The sequence below is a fragment of the Aptenodytes patagonicus genome, chromosome 3, assembly GCF_965638725.1.
Source record: "Aptenodytes patagonicus chromosome 3, bAptPat1.pri.cur, whole genome shotgun sequence".
NCBI classification, from domain to species: domain Eukaryota; kingdom Metazoa; phylum Chordata; class Aves; order Sphenisciformes; family Spheniscidae; genus Aptenodytes; species Aptenodytes patagonicus.
In genome coordinates this window covers 104,944,986-104,961,895 of record NC_134951.1, presented here as the reverse complement: position 1 = coordinate 104,961,895, position 16,910 = coordinate 104,944,986, and the positions used below count along the sequence as shown (strand labels likewise).

At 35.6% G+C, this 16,910-nt stretch overlaps 1 protein-coding gene across 1 annotated transcript in view; it reads right to left on the bottom strand.

Moving 5' to 3' along the window:
• SYT14 (synaptotagmin 14) overlaps nucleotides 1-16,910 on the bottom strand; it is a 96,865-nt gene that overhangs the window by 29,596 nt on the left and 50,359 nt on the right. Inside the window, exons 5-6 of the mRNA XM_076334494.1 lie at nucleotides 3,374-3,642; nucleotides 1,115-1,564 (exon numbers count right to left, since the gene is read on the bottom strand). Of these exons, the coding sequence (XP_076190609.1) occupies nucleotides 1,115-1,564; nucleotides 3,374-3,642 (719 nt within the window). The remainder of the gene's footprint in view (nucleotides 1-1,114; nucleotides 1,565-3,373; nucleotides 3,643-16,910) is intronic.

The following is a 16,910-nucleotide window of genomic DNA, read 5'->3' as shown; positions in this document are numbered from 1 at the left end:
TTTTATTTTGAGTGTCTTTTGTAATACTCATGTTCAACAGAAATGCCATTTCAATTGATCCAAACTTTTTTTGAAAATGCAGAACAAATTAACTGCGTTGTTTCACCTGAAAAATTCTTTTCCTTTCTTACCCTTCTCATCCTCTTTTTCCTTTATTGACAGTTTAAAAAAACCACAAAACACACACAATGTCCAAATAAGGATGCCCTTGCTAATCACCTTCTCTTTCTCCCAAAAATCCATTATTTAGCACATATGCAGCTCTTAAGCAGTGAACATTAAAGCAATCCTAGTCTAGGAAGCCCTGACCACATCACCACAAACATTCTCTTTCTGGACAAAAGCATACTTAAAAACTTACAAAAAAGAAAAAGGAGATACTGATCGTTGCCCATACAGTGATCTCCTGTGTTTTTTGATAGTGATACCTAAGTTTACCCTTAATTACCGTTGCTTTGCTTTATTAAAAATATTAAAGGTAAATTAATTTGGGGGACAAAAAACTTTGTTCATCAGATAGGTAGGGATTTTTTTCAGCGAACAAAAATCCTTTTCAGTTTGAACTACTTTTCACACTATTTTTCACTTCAGACTGAACCAGAAATCAATTATTTACAAGATTCTAAGCTGAAGTTATTAAAAATGTCTTTGTACGCTCAAAATTCCTCTTTCCTATCTTTCTTTCTTGAAAGGAAAATACCTATTGCAACCAAGATTTAATTGCAACAGATGGAGGGCACTCACTAGTATAGCTTTTTTTTTCCTCCCCTTTTTTTTTTAATTGAAATGCTGCGGGTAGGAGAGTAAAGATTATACTATTAAATACATATATATGTATTTGCATGTATACATATATACATATATTCAGCACTATATCCCTTTTTATAGAATGGAAATTTCTAAGTAATTAAAAGGAAAAATATGGGAAGCTTTTGCAGGTGGAAAGTGAATGTCCTTAGAGAAGCTCTAAGGAAATTATCATTGTGCTAATATGCTCCTATGACTTGAAAAAAAGCGAGTGGATGTGATGACTCTATAAATATACACACTATTCTTACAAAATTCAGGACACTGTATATCACTGCATTCTTATTCTGCCTCATTTAATACTCACAGACAGACTGTAAGAAGGTTCCAGTATCACTGGCATTGACATCTTCCCTTGAAGATTCAATTTTGTTAAGTAAAAAATCTTTTCTCCCACAATCCTCTCTTTTTTCATGCGACGTACGCTGTACAGTCTAAAGCGAACTGCATAATTCCCAATCATCTCAGACTCAACGTGATTAAATTTGAATGTCTCTGTGAAGACAGGGCACGGTCCCCGCTGGATGCTGGTTTTTGCTCTCTGCTTCTTTATAGGGAGAAGAACTAGGTGTACTTGCCACGAGCTTCCACCTGTCCTGCTGTACGTGGGAACGTCTGTGACAGCTGTCACTGTCACCAAAAGCTTCTGTTCCTGTGAGTCATAGTCAAAACTCACATCCAGTGTGCCATATTTAGCTACTGGCTCAGGATCAAAAGGTTTAGGAAGCTGTGAAGATGATCCTCGAGCTGACATATCCTGAAGAAGAAGAAGAAAAAAAGCTTTTTATTTATTTATTTATTTATTGTATTCTATTATTAAATCTAGCGTGGAAATATATGGCTTTCTCTACACCATATGAAGTGACTATGATCTTTTTGTTCATTTCATAAACAAGGTAATTAAACACCGAAAGCCTGAGGAGATGGCTGACTAGCAGCCAAGAAAAAATCAAAAGACTTTACCTGGCCAATACTGCCAAAAGCCAGGATCCAATCAGGCAAAGCTCAGATTACATTAGGCTGTATTTATGATCTCTTCTTCCACGCCCCACATGTTAAAATCCATACATATTTGTTGCAAGATACAACTACCTTATTCCTGTGCGAGTATACACACATCTTTAAGTTAACGTATTATAGTCCTTTAACAGCTGGGCTAGTGATTGAGGGCACGGTGAGACGCCAGCAAAGAATACAGGAATTACAACACCTACTTGCAGATGCAGCTCTTGTTGCAGTCCACAAGGGTTCTATAAACGTGCCAAAAATTATCATGGCTTTATTAATGTAATTTTACTAGAACTGTGTAAGACGCATCTGTTCTGAACACACTTTCTGAACTTTCTGTAAATGGCATCAGTCCTAAAACTGTTTTTTAAACTTAATTTTAAAATTGTTTATTGTCAATTCAAATTTTGAACAAAATACTGCCTTTTGGCAAAATAAAGCCTTTTGGATTAAAAAATGTTATGTTCTTATTTTAAACTGGTTGCTACATAGCTATGGGAATTCATTCCTCTGAAAGCTTCATTGTTCAAGTTGTTGAGTGGCTATAAAAAAAGTTGGCAGTGTTCTCACTTCTTATTGGGTACGCTTACATTAATGACTGATGTGACACAAAGCGGGAAGAACTAGGATCAGATTTGCTGCAATCTGTTAGGGTTCGAGGACCATATGTACACACACTGTCTTTACCAGCAATGAAGTTCGTACAGACTGTGGTCCTAGCTGATCATCAGGTACGTATGGACAGCTAGCTACTGGAGAACCTTGCATTCCCATAGCAGGTGGGCCTTCCAGATGTTGCACCAACACCCCAGGTATGCAACATCAACTTACCAAGAGGTCTACTAAGACAGAAGCAGCTGTTGGCACATCAGGAGTGCTCCCTAATATGCACTTCAAAACTTCAGGTAGAGACAAAAGACAAATTTGAACCAAAAAGAGCCTCTTCTGCACACGACATCACTAATGTAGACTTATCCATAGATGTCAGTGCAGTAACTAGTTGTTAAAGACATTATAAGGAAATACATGTCAGAAAAGATTATTTCTTCATAGTAAAAAATAAATGGATATCATTACAGTTTATAGCAGAAAAAAAAGGAAAATTAAAGGGAACAAATCTCTATACTACCATCAACAATTAAAAAAACCTCTTTGTAATAATTTTTTTTTTTTCATAAAAGACGTTTTACATTATGGGGTGTTCAGTTTGAAAAGTGTAAACAGATTTTTATTTTTTTTTATTTGAGCTGTTTGAAAAATTATGTAGAAGAAAAAGAATTTTGACTACAGTCCTTATAGCGTGATGAAGTTTTCTGACTTGTTTAAAAAAAAATTCACTCTGACTGGGAGCTTGTTTGAAAGTTAAGATGCCATAAAGATAACTATAAAGAACAATCTGAAATCCTATTGTAATATTTTCTGACAAACTAACTTTTTTTTTATGAATGAGCTGCAATATTAGTGTTCCTATGCCTGTACATTGATCTTTAAAAAAAAAAAAATCTCTCAAAAGGTCGCACTGCATGACACTTCAGAACACTCAACTGTTTTCATTTACCTCTGGACTAAGGACAGCTGTGCTATCACTTGGTACATCCTCTTCGTATCCTTTGTTATGAAAGCTTTCTATTTCATGTGCCGGGCTTCCCTCACTTGGGCACTTGTAGGAACATCTTGGACTGTTGCTACACTGGGAAAATTCACATTTACTGTCTCCGACTTCAGAAGGCGTACATGAAAGATGAGGAGAACCACTATCATCCTGGTATGGAGGCGGCTGCAGTTCATCTAGCGGAGGTGTTCTTCTCATCCTCTGAATGCAGTTCGCTGAGAATAAGTGAAAATTCTTTACTTACTTTCTGATTATTTACTGTTGAAACAGTTCTGTGGAAAATGGTAAGTCCAAATATCTGGACAGAGTATTTAAAATCTACAAATGTCTTTTTTTACTTTACATTTTAAATTAGATAACTAATACTACTGAAAAATATTTGTTTAAAAATGGAAACAAATGATCTCTCAGATGAAAGAGATGTGGGAAAAAGCAAAGTATTAAATATATAGTCACAATGGACTGTGTAAACCGTATATAAATAAATATAGCACAAATATGACATGACAAAAATTCTAGGCTTGAATTTCAGGGATGCTTACCTTGCAAAAACCTTTGGATATCTTAAGTCAGATTCCGTGCAGGTGGAATGCAGACCAATTAAGGAAACAAAATGCACTCCCTAAAGCCATCATATCAAACTTCTGATTACCTCCCATGCTGTTGCTCACCCAGGGAGATATTAAATTAAACTCTGAAGACAAGTAAGGTACTAATAAAGGCAGACACAAGCCCTTTCACACAAGTGAACTCTGATCAGCAGTGAATTTAACTAGGGAAGCAGTGTCTCAGATTCTTTATTACTTGTTAAGGACAACTAAAGGGTATGTACCCAGTGTCTAGAAGTTAGACACCAGGTCCAGCCACTAAAGACAGTGGAAGAAGGACCATGACCAATCTTGTGCTTGGGATGAATACTTGATGCTGACCATCTTTGCTTCTCACTTACACTAGCTAGCTAGACAGAAATGTGGTCGTACATCTCCTCAGAAAATAAACCCACGATGCATGGCTATGGATACAGAAAGTTGATTCAAAATAATGACATTTCAATTTTCGATCTCATCTTTTACTATGCAGCATTACACAGTTGACTGGAGTTGGGAAAAGACAGCAAGATGTGCAGTAGCTGAAATGAAAGGAATACTAAGGATAGGTAAAACCTGTATCACACTTTGTTTACATCTTCTGTAGAGGTTTTAATGAAGATTTCGATGCCCCTCGCACATAGAATTAACTTACACACAAAAATTTCAAAGCAACAATGTTTTCTGGTGTCAAACATACCACTTTCACTCACAGAAAAAATCTACCCTACCAAACAAGGAAGTTAATGAAAGCATTAAACATTAGAACAAGATAAGCTTTGATTTCAGATTCATCTAAGAAAGAAACTGATCTTTCCCACATGACAAAGGTATTACATTTTAGTTTCATCATCAAATTTTGGTATACAGGATTGCCCTGCCTGTGTCCTAAATTCTCACAAAGTACATCAACCTTTTAACTGCTTCAGAGGTAATTACCAGTTGTTCAACATATCACATAAACAGAGCACACGTAAGAGTTACCCTTTATGGAACAAGGCTGAAAACACAGTAATGTGGCTCTCTTGGGAAACAAACAGTCTTTGCGAAAGGCTCCCTTTTGTTCTCCTCTCCTTTGGAAGTCTGAGCTGTATCTGACTGCGGCATGCAGGAACATTTCACAGCTTCTGGCATTTGATGTAAGCCCAAACCACCATGGTTTCAGTGCACACCGTCCATGGGAAGCAAACCCAGACACTTTGGCTAGAAGGGAGCCCATATGCATTGCAGATCCCCAAAGCTGGGCAACTGAGGGACAGGGATAGGACAGCTCATTACGGAGCATACCTGCTGCACAGATAGGCAGAAGCCTCAAAGATAATTGGGGAATGCAGGGCTCTTCCCTCTTTCACTGGGCTCCTAATGGAACTCCTCTTAGCTTTCACTAAGGCAAATGAGTAATTAAAACAACACCAAGCACTCCTACCAGATGATACCACTGCCAGGAATCCTCTCTTCTCTGGTAAACCCGTAAGAGCCAGTCTACCATTCAGAGTGATTCCAAGTTACTCTTACAGCACTCACGCAAAAGGTCTTCTGCTGTTAGCAAGCCCAGTGCCACTAACTCTTGAAACTCCAGTGCCACAGGGCTGGAAAGGAAAATAGAGCAGGCAGGGAATCCTATGCTCAAAACGTAGTCATACACATAAAACCTTATATATGAAACAGAGTTAAGTGGGACAGTCAGAATGTTGAAATCGACATGCAGGAACAGTGAGAAAGATTTATTTGCAAAACATGGAGAGATCTGGGAAAGCTTTTTTTTTTTTTTTATATTAGATAACTTGTGCCCTTGAAACTAGATAGACATAATTTTAGAATCTAAACTGATATTTTAATCATAATAAAATAATAGTAAGTATCCTTTAACTCTCTATACCATGAAAACAGGACTTCCTTTTCGTAATTTATATAATTAAATACTCTAGCAAATTTACAGCATCAACATTTCTGCTCATTGTTGCTAAAAGGCAACAAACAGCATTAAATGAGACAGTAACCACCATGTAGCTATGACTTAATTTCTTTCTTTTCACTTGTAGTCTAGTCTGCAAAGATTTTTTAACTCCCAGCTTTTCCACAAGCTAAACTATCAACACCATTATTGTCTTACATGAGTAAATAAATGACTGTGTGACTCACTTTTTTCACTTTGATGAACTCCATTATATGTCCCTATGGGAAAACTGCACAGGCTGTGTGACAGAAAAGGTACTTTTAATGTAGGCAGGGAAGAAGTGAAGAAGTGAAGAAAAGAAAATTCTTATTAACCAGCTGTGATTCAAAAATCTCAGAAAAAGCTGAAACACTGGGGCAGGTTTTAACTACTTATTTCTGAAAGTTTAGTTTACCAAACAGAAATAACATGTAAATTCTTAAAACAAATATTCGGGTTTAAAAATCTAAGGACACCTCTGTCTAAACAGGCATAAATGGTTTATGAACAAAAGGTTTCTCTACATAAAAAGATATCAAAGTTTTCAAATGAATTTTTAAAGTGAAAATGTCTCATTTTAAACTAATTTCCCGCTCCCCGCAGTAAATGATGCAATGAAGTGATGATTTCATGTTACAGTTCTCTGAAAATACTGCAAATTTGAATTACATGAAGACCTTCTAATGACTGACGATATCAGAGACAAATGATATCACAGACAGAAGTGAACACAGCAACACTGACTATCTGATACTGGGTATTTTCCTTAAAAATTACACAGAAGTAACAACAAACTTCAACAATCAGTCAACAGCATTTTGCATATGTATCAAAGCTTAAAATAAAAAAAAACACTGCTAATGCATGCTGGCCTATCACTGATTGTATTGGAAAAAAACATTTGGAGTTGAAAGGAAAGCATGTTCTGAAGTGTTTGCATATTTACATATAGAACCACTGTCTATAACATACCTTGTACCTTTCATTTAAGGTGTAAACTTAGACACTGTCACACTTGTGCATGCTTGTATACTGTGACAAAGCCAAAGAATACCTTCCGAAGACCACTGAATGTGGCTAATAACATCTGCTGAAGAGTTACTCTTAACAAGCAAATGGTTACAGTGAAAATTTAAAATGAACTGTTGCATCGTTTCTACGCAAATTTCCCAAGAAACTTTCTGCTCTCAAACCAGACAGACAATAAATTTTGCCAATTCCCCCAATGAAACTAACCATATTAAATTACCATACCATTTTGGACAAGACAGGGCGAAAAACAAGCCAACATATATCTCAAACCTGGAAGAAAGGAATAGTCACAGAGAAACCAAATCGAGTTTAGCCTGAGGTTCCTACCAGACAGAAAATGCCAGAACAGAGGAAAGACAAAAAGAAAGTTATAACAGGATGAAGATCCCACATCCAGTTTTCCAGCCGATATATATGTGAAATAACTTTGCATTCTCTAACGTGAGTGAAACTAAGTTGTTTAGTAATAAATACTTAGTAAACTCTAAATTGAGAATACAGTGTATTGCTGTGAATAGGCAGATTTGAATGATCAATCTTTTAAGGGTTAACTGCTTTAATTAAAATTTTCATCCGTCTTTACTGGGCTGGGAAAACACTCATATAGCGGTAACAGTAAAGTCCTTGCTCAACAGCTGAAGAAACCAGAACTATAAGCAAACTACCTGACAAACACAAGCAGATTAGCATTTTGCTGGTAGACTCAAATTACAGCATGTAAACTGTCATTAGCACATTTAAGTCAGAAGTAAATAAATACCTTCTTTTTAGTACTTTGTTAAACAATGAAGGTTAGTCTGTTTTCGTAAGTCCCTGTACAGGGGACTGACTGAAAGCCAAGGGGCGATGACACATATTCTTGCCGTCAACCTCAAGGGACTGTCAGTAAAACCTGACGCAGCAACCACGGCCAAAATGAGTATTCCGGGAACAGACAATTGAAACTATGAGAAAATACACAAACTTTTTCAGCCATTTTTCCAAGTGGAATCACAGTTTAAAGATACATTAACTTACTATAAGAAATGTTTTTTCTTTAGGTTTTCAGTTACTATTTGAACTTTCTGCTCCCAATGCTCCTCATTTCTCCTCTCTGTCCTGGTCCCTTGTGGACCACGCTAGGCTGCACAGCATTTCACCATGACGCTGGTGATGTTCCTTTCCATGTTTATAACGTTCAGACTTTGCTATCTTAATTAATTTTCCCAAAGGTTGCCAGCAGCAGCACAAACCTAGCTTTCTTTAGCCCGTATTTCCTGAGTAATTCCAAGAACATGCATCTCAACATATGGAAAAAGAAACTATCCTTGTGGTTTTAATTCCCCTGTCTCATAAGCAGTAATTAACTACACTTTTGCAACTTGGAGTTTCTCATATATATTACTTCTTTAAATATTCATACTATTGTGGGAGGCAGCATTACCGCAAAACTTCTTTGGGAATCTGTTTCCAGGTCCTTTAAAACAAATAATCACTACATAAATTAATAATTTTTGCAAGTCGTATTTTATAATTATCAGAATATCTTCATACTCAAACAGTACCTTTTCTTCCTCTAATATACCTCCACATACACTGTGCTTCATAATTATTTATTTTTTTAATCTAATGTAAATTTCAAGTTTTCAAGCCTTCAAGGGGTTCTATGTAAATGTTAAGACAATTTAAATAAAACATAAAATGAAACACATGTTTAAAAATTAAAGAAACCTTTCTTATTCTGAATGGTTAAATACCCTTAGAGATTTCTGATACACAGCACAGACAGTCCAAATAGAATTTTCATGTTTGAACTTTCCTACCATCCAAAATATTACATTGACTGAATTACCCCACATTACGAGGAGTATAAAATATAAACATTAAATATTGAATGAAACCTCGGGGCTCTCCTTCCTTTAAAATGAAAAGCTTACATGCATCTCTGTGACGAAAAAACCCATATTATTTCACAATAAACCAAATTATCTTGGCATTATTCTATTTCTTTTCCAAAAGAGTTATGGCATGAGCCTTGCTTAATGAAAAAAGGGGAATATAGGAGCGGTATGGGGTCATTATGGACAATAGAAAAAAACTCTTTTATCAGCTTTCTTATTGGATTTGCCACATTTTAGACTTTTATTCACAGTTGAATTATCTTCTACATTAAGCAATTCACCAGTAAACAAGAAGAGTAATCATATCTGTTTTTTTTTTTCCCAGTAAAAAATAGTTCTCCTTTGTTTCCTTTTTTCCTATTTAGAAAATTCCATACGCTATGAGCTTAATCCCAGACCTGCAGAAATCAAAACAGCATTGCTGCCATTTACACCTGATGCCACATGAAGTTCTTAGCACTGCATTTTCCTCACCTTCTAGGGCTAATTTTACGGGTCATTCACATAATAAATAGGTTCTTTTGTTTTTTAAGAAAACTAATCCAATATTATTGAATTATCTTTATGTCCAGTCCTTAAAGCTTCTATTTTCTTCCTCAGGAAAGGTCTAAGACCAATTGAAGTTACTGATACTCGCACAGTAATTTATTTTTTTTATTTCTCTGTTTACATCATGAACCTGCAGAACGGCAGCTTGGTTTTCTTTGCTGACAAAAGAAATTTGCTCTTTTCTGCACTTATTAGACCACTTCTGATCTGTAAAAATTTATCGTTCTGTTTTACAAAGCAATACAGAAAAGCACTGCACTGGTGAAAAATTCCAAGCTTTCTCTTTCCAAAATTAGCCCAAATTAGAACATTTAAACTACAAATACATTATTAAAGCATTATAGTGAACTAACTGTCAAAGACGTTCTTTTGTTTCCTTCCCAAATATTTTGGTCGTCTTTCAATGAAAATTATACATTAGCATCTCTTGAATTCATTTTCTTTCAATTTAAGTATCATTCTCTGATTCCTTATACAGTATTTCTATTAATGTGAATAGGAAGGAGTTCTGCTACCTGGTTCTGTATTTATACTTTCCAGCTGTCCAAAATACATCTAAATACTGCTTAAACCTATTGTTTCAATATTTTAATCTCTTACTGATGCAAACAGCAATAAATCAAGCTTTCCAGAACATTTTTTTTTTTTTTTAACTTTTAAAAGGAGACTTCAAAAACTTTTCTTTTCTGAAACTACATCCAGCTCTAAAGCTTTTTGGAAGCAGTGATCTTTAAGAAGTGAAATTGTAAAATTGTTTGCCTTCCCTTCCATAACTATATTTCCCTTGGTAAAGCATTTGTACTAAGTATGTTCATTCAACTTCTTAGGTAGAAAAACTTATTTTCTGTTCCATTTAGATGCTGGTTTCACTTTTACTGTTTTTATAAGCAGCCAGCTTTGCTTCACACTACTTTTCAGATCACTACATTGGTTAACTTCATAAATGAACAGGTATTCCTTTGCACCTCTGTTCACTGTTAATTTTTTCCAAGTTATCAAAATTTTTAGAAAAATACCACTTTCAAAAAGATAACAAGTTAAATGAATAAATAGAATCTTCCCCCCCCCCCTCCCCTTTTAAAATGCACTGGAAGTCCTGCTTGCTGAAGGTGATTGACAACCGGCTTTGAAATCTTAAAGAGTGTCTTGGTGACAAGGAAATGCCTTTTATCATCTCTGTGAAAATTCACCCACATTTGGCTATCTCACCAGCATTTACGGACGTTTAACAGAAATTCAGGGCTTAACAGCTAAAAGCTTCGAAAACTCCACCCGCTGTAAACCATCTCAGGTCCGTGAGAATCCCCATTTCTGACCAGTGTGTGCATACTAGCATCCCTTCATACCTCTGCACCCTAGCAGCTGGATGTGGACTTAGAAAATATTTTCCTGTCATTGCTATATTTCATTTGAGTACAATTTTCACTTTAAATTATAGTTTAAATTCCAGTCCAGGTTAATACTACTACAGCTGCAGTATTAAACACAGGAGTCGAGCAGCAGGATAAAGTGTAAAGTATTGTAACAGACAGCTAATATTCCTATAATGTTCTTGTTCTCATTCTATTTGGTCTCAAATGAGGAAAGAAAGCATGATTAGAAAGCAAGATTAATGTGCTATGTGTATAATTTTCTTGAACATTTTAATATTTTCGCAGCTCATTTCAGGCACATTCATTTTTTATTTGACAAAAAAAAAAGGAATACAAAGTTTTCTAAGCGACACAGAAACTCCCTCTAAGATCTCAATAATTATTCATTTGACGATATAAACAAGATCCATTCAGCAGTATATACTGCACTTAAATGTGTCCCTTAATTATCACAATGCCATCATTCTTTTTTCTATACTTTTATTTTAAATAAGATAAAACTACTTCCTTTACTGAGAACTCTTTCTGCAACTTGAAATGCAATTTCTTAAAAACAGCTTCACCTTGGCAGCTACATTTTGTAATTTTTTTCAAAAAATTGTGTAAAGTTCCCTAGTATTTTAGCTCTCTATTTATTACTACCCTAACTGGTGAAAATGAACCAGGAAAGATATTTTCCATCAAGAACTGCTTCCAGAATAGGAACACAAAGCTTGCTTTGATTCCTTTGCCTTATTTTCATAGCAATTTTGAGGGCAAAGGATACTCTGTTGGAGTGAGTCACTAACACAGAGCAGCACTACAATGATTCTGCAAGAACCATTTCAGTAGGACATGAGTTAAATTTTCTGCCAATCTACTTAAGACATCTATACGATCCCAATTTGGGTATCTCGTAACTGTTAACATATATAAGTGAAATATATGTTATGGTGGATAATACTACTACTATAATAACAGAAGTTAACGTGTTTGGCATTTTACAGATGGAGAAGTAAAGTACAGGTTTAAATAAGAGGTAATAAAGATTGCTGTGAATCTAGCTCAGAAGTGCTCAAAATCACAGAAAGCTTCCAATGAAGTGTGGAACTGAAACCAAGTCTTTTAAGACTAGTACCCTAGCCGTTTCTTCCGGGTTTTATTTTTTTTATTTTTACTTCGAGCCTTGTAAATTATTATTAATCTAAAATTCACCTGAATTGTGTACCACCACCAACATGGAAACCTCCAAGCCACTAGCTTCTTAAGAGATATACCCCCACAGAATTTTCCATTATCATCAGCTCTGTAGTGGAAGAGAAGGAAGAGAAAACAAAAAATACATTAGGGTGGGGAAAAAAGTAAAGGGAAGAAGGAAAAAAAAAAAAGAAGAGGCAGAAGGAGAAAGTAGGTGCAATGATTCAGAAAAAAGTGATAGGTTGTTGGTAAATAAACAAAGGAAAGAAATAAATGGAGAGAAGTTTAGTAGATCTGTATAGAAAATGAGAAAAAGAGCAAAGAGAGGAATAAAGAACAGACAAGATGCAAACAGGAATGAAAAATTACAAACAGCTAAAATAACAGAGCAAAAATGACAGAGGAAGAAAGGTGAAGGAATGGGGAAAATAAAACAACACATGACATGCAAAAAAGTGGTTCAGATCTGAGAAAAAAGCAATGTCAACAGAGCAAAGAGATAAAAGAGAAATCAGTGATGTCTGATGGGTGGGGATATCCATATTTGTAGGTGAAAATCTGCACAACCTAGAGAATACAGCTAGTTACATTCCAGGAGAGGCAAGACGCTTCCCAGAATAAGCACTGATTTTTATATTTATATTTATATTTTAGATTTATTATTATTTTTCCTTTTGAGTGGGGAGACAGTGGTAATTATTTATTCAGATCCTGAGATTCCAAAGGACCTTGATTTCTCTTATCTATTCAGGCACTTTTTCCCTTTCTTTCCTTGATACACTGGCCCAGTGACTTGCTTTAGTAAAACAGACTGTATTTCCTGCAGTACGAGTATTCCTGTAAAAAGGATTCTAGAAAATTCAGATTTTTTTGCTTTTGAAACAGCTCTCATACCAAATAAAGAGCAGCTAGAACCCAGAAAAATCAAGGACGATCTCAGTTTACAGGAGTACCTAATAGGTCAACAATAGAAGAAAATTGCCTGTATATGCTCAAGAATTCCTCTAAAACCTTTCAGATATTAGTGCCTGTAGAAAGTATGCTTAGGAATAATGGCACTAGTACCACTTTTGGGGCCAACTGTCCAGAAAAAGAAAGGCAAAATAGACACTGTGAAATCACAGGAAATGGATATGCTTCAAAACCGAGGTATCTTTCCCTCACACACCCAGTAAGAGGGCTACAAATTCACAGAAAAGGCGGATTAAGCAGCAGGGAGCATGTCAGCCTGTTCCACTCACTCCAGCAAGGCCTCAAACATGTTTCTCTGGGCATAAAGAAACACAATTACTCAAAACTAAATTTCCTGCACTTCTTTGAGGCGCTTCTGAGACCTCCCACTGTCACAGACAAGCTGCTTTACTAGGCTTATATGTAATATATGATGTAGTTGTTGCTGTATTTCCATAGTTGTCATATCATTCACCAAACAGGTAATTTTCTGCATTTTGACAGAATATGAGTCTGGCTGGTGAAGATATTTTCATTCAGCCATAGCACCAGTCATAAGAGCTATTCAAGAACTTATGAGGATCAGAGAACAGCGGCCAAGCTGCGTATTGCATACAGAGGGCTCATAAGGTCTACAGAATGATGCTTCAGCCCTCAACAAACAGCAGGAGAGGAACTGTTCGTCCCTGTCATCCACCCAAAGAAACAATAGCGCTGAACAATCAAGGGTCAGAGTGCAGCATATCATTCTCAACCCATTTAACTTCCCAAAACACTAACTGGTAAATTGTGTTGTCATGAACATGGTGTTACACCTACAATATTAAACTTATTAGCCGTTGTGACAGAGTCAAAACATGCATATCCACCAAAATTTGTTTCTCATGGACCTTTCCTGTACTACCAAAGATTTATATACCTAATGTGAAATTACTGTTTGATGCTGCTTGTTGAGTAAGAGACTTAAAGGTGGTGCACAGCAGTTAATTAGTAATCAAAGTCTGACAGCCACAGCTGCAAAATGTTGGTATGATAATTTCAAAATTGAAAATTATTTATTTCACTCTACATGAAATTAGTGTACACTCATTAGAAAGTCAGTGATTATCTTGAAAAGTACTACTGGAACATTTCAGTAGCTTTGCTACAACATCAGAAAGTATACAACATATGTCTCCAGACCGATTACCATCCCACCCTTTCTCATAATTTGGTGTCAGCGAAGTTTTTAGATCTTAACGTTACAATTGAAAACATACTCAGCAGAATGGTGTTGAATGTGGTTCATAACCAGAATGCTAATTTTTTCAAATCTCAGCATTAAGAGTTTAAACTACTTTATTAATAAACTACTTTATTAAGCTATATATAAACCCGACATATAACTGATATATGTGCACGTTGCCACAAAGGAAATTCTGATTAAATATAAGGAAAAAACTTTGAAATCAGAGTGGCTACTGACTGGAAGAGGTTACCCAGAGAGGCTGTGTAATCAACAGTCTTGAAGGTTTTAAAAGCTCTCCTGGCTAGGGCCCTGAGCAACCTGGTCTAACTTTGAAGTTAGCTCTCTTTCAATCAGGAGATCAGACTAGATGACCTCCACAGGTTCTTTTCAACCTATTAGTCACTGATTCTACAATATATATTGAAAAACTCAATTCTATACTATAATAATCAAGGATGGGGGATCACCTCAAAGACAGGTATCTCAAATATCTGTAAAGCTCCTTCTATAATACAGCAGTTTAACAATTCACAGGCAAGTACAGCTCCTCTGCATATGCCAGTTACATTGCTGCATCCTGCATTAAATACATATACCTACCAGCACAGTACTTTAATTGTTAAAAACAAACAAAAAACCCCAACAACCCTCCCCTCCAAACCACCATCACCAAAAAAAACCCCAACCCCCAAACCCAACCCCAAAGAAACAAATAATAAAAGGAGCAAAAGAGATTCAGAACACTTTGTTAACTGGTGACGTTCTACTGCAGTATACCTTGCAGCTGACTAGTTTTAGACAATGTAGCATCACTGAAATCTTTACTTTGATAAAATGAACATGCCAAGATACAGACTTTTAAGTTAAAAGCATCCTAACAATAGTTTACACACACAAACACATATATGTAAACACATATATACATACACCCCCCCCCCCATGGTCATGTATCAGTAACAGGAACAATTTAAGGTTTATGAAATATTAAATATAATTAAGATTACACTGAGGAAGTAATACCCATTACAAAATGCTGATGTTAGACAGCAAATATTGACCTTTATAATTTATCAAGTGAAAAAGCCTTAATTTGTTTGTTATTCAAACTTTAACAATAAGTATGATAGCTTAGATGGCAGAAGGAAAAAAAAAAAACCCACAGCATTTGCTATCAGTTTGCATTAACATTTGACCAGTCAACAATCCAGCAGTGATGAAATGTACAGTTTGATTCAAAGTAAGACAAGGCTATTTAAATAACTCAAAATAAGAAATGGGTATTGAAACATTAGAATTTTGATAAGCGATCACAGCTGCACTAGAATTAGTTTCTATAGCAACAGAGGAAATAATGTGGAGAATTGCACTGCAATACAAGATGGATTCCTTACAAACACTGCTGTTCAAATAGAAAACTTTAAAATTATTCACTGTGTTAAAATATTTCTATTAAAATGGTTATTCAAATATCCTATACCTTGTACTTCACACATGGTTCTATTTTCGTTCTCCAGGATTCAATTCTAGTCCATCCATTCAAGTTTCATATTACATTTTCACACTTTCCCCCATTGCTTACCTTCCTATTTTAAAATTAATTAAAGTGACTTATTCTGAAAAATACTGTATCTTGGATCTCAAACTAATCTGCATTTTCAATCATTTTTTTTATTATCCCTACACAGAAGCACTCATTACATCTTTTTTTCCAGCAGTGCACTTGTAAAACATAAGAGAATGCTTTGCACATGCTATTCATAAGAAGCTGCATCACAGCCATGAGAATTAACATCACTATGGAACTTCTGAAACTTGTAGTCATATAAGACTTGCACTAGCTTTTATCAGTGTGTGCTCTCATGTCCTAAGCATGATTAAGAAACCATAGCAAATCTATTAGTATTCATGGACCGAATACCCATAAGATGGTAAGATAAAAGCCTTTCAGTTGAGCACATCTTTAGATTTCAAATGTTGCTCGTTTCTAACACTAAGAATTATTGTTTCATTGCATCATCTCTGATTCTAGCTATTTTTGGCAACTAATTAAAAGCATATGCCTGAACCTTTTATGTATTTTGCCCTTGTAATGAGACCTATTACTCTGGCTTATTCTATCCTTTTGAGTTCCAAAGTATCTTTCGAGTTACCATGGATACAAGTGATATGCTTTCTCCTACAACTGCTTTGTGTGCCTTATCAAACACCAGAAAACTGACACAGTAGGAATCTGAGCCATCTATACAGGATGAATACCTAACCCCTTGTAAGTGTTCCTCTTCCCCCCCCCCCCGAAAAACATTGAGGTATGCCATATACTAACATTTGTAATGAAATAAACAAGCAGGTTCTTTTCTATCTGAAATCTAGTACTTTTGCTCAAGGAAAACAAAATGAAAAAAGGTGCAGACATAAAACAATTTAATGTGATCAACCCTGAAACAGTGTTAAAATTAAAAAGGGAGTACATAATTCTGAGTTTGCTATTTATTATGAATTGACAGACTTTAAGTGTTTCTATATCAATCTACCCACCGAAGATGTAAAACGCAGCAAATTTCAAGCAAGCATTTCAGAAAGGAGTTGCAGAAACATTGTATGCAACTCCGAGATTACGTATAAACTAGAGTAAATAAAACTCCCTTAAACAGAAATTGTTAGGCCTCTTTATGCCAATTTATTATGGGCATTTTCAAATGCAAATTGCATTCCAACAAGCTGGGAATAATTTCTACTAATCAGTGAAGAAGAGGGCAGTTAGTAAACTGATT